The sequence below is a fragment of the Cystoisospora suis genome, assembly GCF_002600585.1.
Source record: "Cystoisospora suis strain Wien I chromosome Unknown contig_442, whole genome shotgun sequence".
Classification (NCBI taxonomy): domain Eukaryota; phylum Apicomplexa; class Conoidasida; order Eucoccidiorida; family Sarcocystidae; genus Cystoisospora; species Cystoisospora suis.
In genome coordinates this window covers 1-3,092 of record NW_027153243.1, presented here as the reverse complement: position 1 = coordinate 3,092, position 3,092 = coordinate 1, and the positions used below count along the sequence as shown (strand labels likewise).

The 3,092-nt window shown below is 53.7% G+C and overlaps 1 protein-coding gene across 1 annotated transcript in view; it reads right to left on the bottom strand.

Annotated features, from left to right (window-relative positions):
- Positions 1 to 3,050, bottom strand: part of CSUI_001125 (acetoacetyl- synthetase) — a gene marked incomplete at its 5' end in the record, with an annotated part of 7,629 nt that extends 4,579 nt beyond the window's left edge. The window contains 6 exons of the mRNA XM_068061331.1: positions 19 to 41; positions 700 to 845; positions 1,051 to 1,184; positions 1,428 to 1,505; positions 1,648 to 1,784; positions 2,428 to 3,050. Coding sequence (XP_067926688.1) covers positions 19 to 41; positions 700 to 845; positions 1,051 to 1,184; positions 1,428 to 1,505; positions 1,648 to 1,784; positions 2,428 to 3,050 — 1,141 coding nt within the window. The remainder of the gene's footprint in view (positions 1 to 18; positions 42 to 699; positions 846 to 1,050; positions 1,185 to 1,427; positions 1,506 to 1,647; positions 1,785 to 2,427) is intronic.
- Positions 3,051 to 3,092: the final 42 nt, after the last annotated feature.

Sequence of the window (3,092 nt, the reverse complement as noted above, 5' to 3'; positions counted from 1 at the left end):
GGAGTAGTAGAACATTACATCCCCCGGGCGCACGTCGAGGTCTGCACGACAAAGGGGAGCATGGCGAATCTAGTCGACGCTGCAAACTGATTTTGGCGGCTCTTCCGGGATTAGCTACAGCTGCTGCCGACAGAAATCATTGGGACTCACGCAACTGATGCTCTTTCACCAGCTGGAGTAACAGGCCTTGGCGATGGACAATAGACTTCGGCTTGCCTGCAGGATACAAGAAACGCTTCATGATTCGGTCAGGTGGCTGTAGCCACAAAGGAGATAACTGTAGCACTTGGTTAGGGGGAGGGGGGCGCCTTCGGGCGTCAGAGTCCAGCTAGCGTACGCATGTCCAGTTAGTGGCACTGACCTGTAGTTCCGCTTGAGAAGAGAATGAAGAGAGGATCGTTGAAAGACAGGTTCGGGAAAACAAGGTCAGGAACCAGAGACCTAGGAGAACCCAACAGATACAGCTTAACGTTGTTCTTTCTCGCGGCAGTCCCTTTTTTGCGAGCTTGCCAGCAGGCAGCCCTCAGCCCACACAAATCCCAGTGGTATATGCTGCCAACGATTCTGTGGTCAGGTAGTGTGCCACTGCCTGTTGCAGAGGAAGCAAGCCATTTGTGTGAGTTACCTGCGCGCTTGTGGATTAATATTGTCATGCAAGCCTTTGTCTTGAGTCTGCTCTTACAGTGGCTCAGAACGTACGTATTCATGATATCGGAGAAGTGTTCACGCGGGACAGCTGCGTCCTTGTGTGCAGTATCAACCTCGAAAGTCCTTTCAATGGCTCCATCAAGAGGAAGAACAACCACCTGCTTCACGGACTTGATTCTGCTGGAGAGCTTTTCAGCCTGAAAAGCAAGGGTGCGGCATGACACTAAGAGCGTCATTCCAACCTGCAGCACTCTGCTGGCCAAAGCTACGCGGTAAGAGAGGCACGCCCATTTGGGGTATTGGGTCAGCTTGCCCAGCACAGTGGCAACAGCCCTGATTCAGACCTCCTGTGCCTGCTGACAGGAAGAGGCGGCAGCAAACGGATGTCGCGTCCTCACTGACTTTCTGGTCACACATTGTCATCTTCCCTCTGAACTGGAAGGCGTCTGTGGTGACCAGCAGCGTGGGAGACAGGTCTGAGAATCGGCTCTCCAACATGGAAAGAGAGAAATCCGGAGAGCAAGACGCCCACACGCCTGGAGGATATGCGCAGAAACAAAGCCCTTCTCTGCTCTCTAGACCCGTTCACGCTGGGTGGTGTGTGAGATCCAACAGGTCGTTCTGACTAACGTTTCGTGCATCCATACCTGCAGTGGGGTTACCCAGCTGAAGAAATGATCACCTAACGTAGACTGCTCGTGGAGGTCCTTCCCAGAATGTACACATCATCTAGGCGACCTTAAACTAGCACGACACGAAAAGTCAGACGAGCAACCCACCTCCTAGGCCTGTGACAGCAAGCATTGTCACTATCGTCTCTGGTGTGTTGCACACCACTGCTGCAACTCTGTCGCCCTCTGCAAGCGCGCAGTATCACAAAGCCACAGGCACTATGTTGCAAGACCCAATTCTGTGCAAGCGAGCGGTCACCCCCCGAAGAAAAATCGACCTGAACGCAGCTACTAACTAGGAATGAATCCTAAGCGAGGCGTTCCTTACTCCGCAGACCCTTTCTCCGCAGAAACTGCATCATAATGGCAACCTGCCGGCGCAGCTCCTTGAATGTCATTGTGCGAGGTGCTGCTCCCTCACACGAGAACACTACGGCGATATCCTCGTCAGATCTCCCCGCAGCTCTGTACAAGACGGTTCCGGAAGAGACAGTGATACTCGGACAAAAGAATAGATCCCGGTTTGCAGAACTGCGGCTCCGGCCTGGGCATCGTTGTCGCCGTCAGCATAGTTTTAAGCACGGCAAACCTCCACGGCCACGCCTCGGTGACCGTAGCGAAGTGAATACATGGCCTGCCAAAGGGATGCTTGCTTGCAACGTACAGAACTAGTCTGCCGATAGATCCGTACGCATGAATCAGTGCAGGAGCTAGAAAATGTCACTCCAATAACGCCGGTCACAGGTGATGACCAGAAGCCAACCACGACAACAGAACTCACGACCGACGGCTCCGGTCAGTGGCCAGTTCGGCTCTTCCCTGGAAAGTGGGGACAGTGGCATGAAAACTGCTCGGGTCCCCTCGGTTGATGCTTCTACCAAACAGCATCTTGGGCTTCCTTGGTCCGGCACACACCCAGGGAAATCTAATTCCATTCAAAGTATTTGAAATGAAAAGTCAGGGGCCGCGGGACCACACTCCCTTCAGGACGAACCTGACGCGAGTATGACATGGCGACACCATCCAAGCCACTACTGGCGTGCGGCAACGAATGTGTGGTTGAGTGGACGAGTGCTTCCAGAGTGCACTTCTTTGTCTGCCAACTCACGATAGCACATTCTGAGAGAAGTTAAGCTTCCCTTCGGGAAAGAAGACTGTGTTGATGAACGCTTGAGGAGAAAGGCCTTTCAATGATGGAGACCCGAAAAGGAACTGGGTCCGAGGCAGGCCCTTCGAAGTCGCGTTCTGCGCGTAGAACCTGTTTATCGACTGCAGTCCAGTGGGCAATCCGTCACCTTGGATCTTTAATAACACACTACCTATGTTGTTCGGATCCTTAATTCCGCAGAATTCCCACACGTCCCTCCAGAAAAATGGCGCGTAGGTAACACTCCATTCGTGGAGTTTCTCGTAGGTGGGTATGGAGGGGAGAGGGGGAAAGGCGGGGACGTGTTGCGGTGCCGACGGGCAGAGAGGAGGCGGGGCAGCAGAGTATTTTTTAGACAGATAGTTAAAGAACAGTGTGAGACGTGAAGACTGGGGATCCAAAAAAGAGGCTACGGGCGTCGAGACCACATCAGCGTCTTCTGCAGAGTAGATACCGCACTGCCGTTTACTCCGCCGAGCCCCAGCCGGTTTTTTCAACTCGACGTCGAAGGTGTAGCGCCGTGGCGTTGTGAACCAGGCACAGGTATTGCGCTGTTGCCAGGTCTTGTCAGAGGCCGTCGCTGTCTCTGTAGGGTCCGAGGAAAGATGAGGGCGATCAGGCGTGCC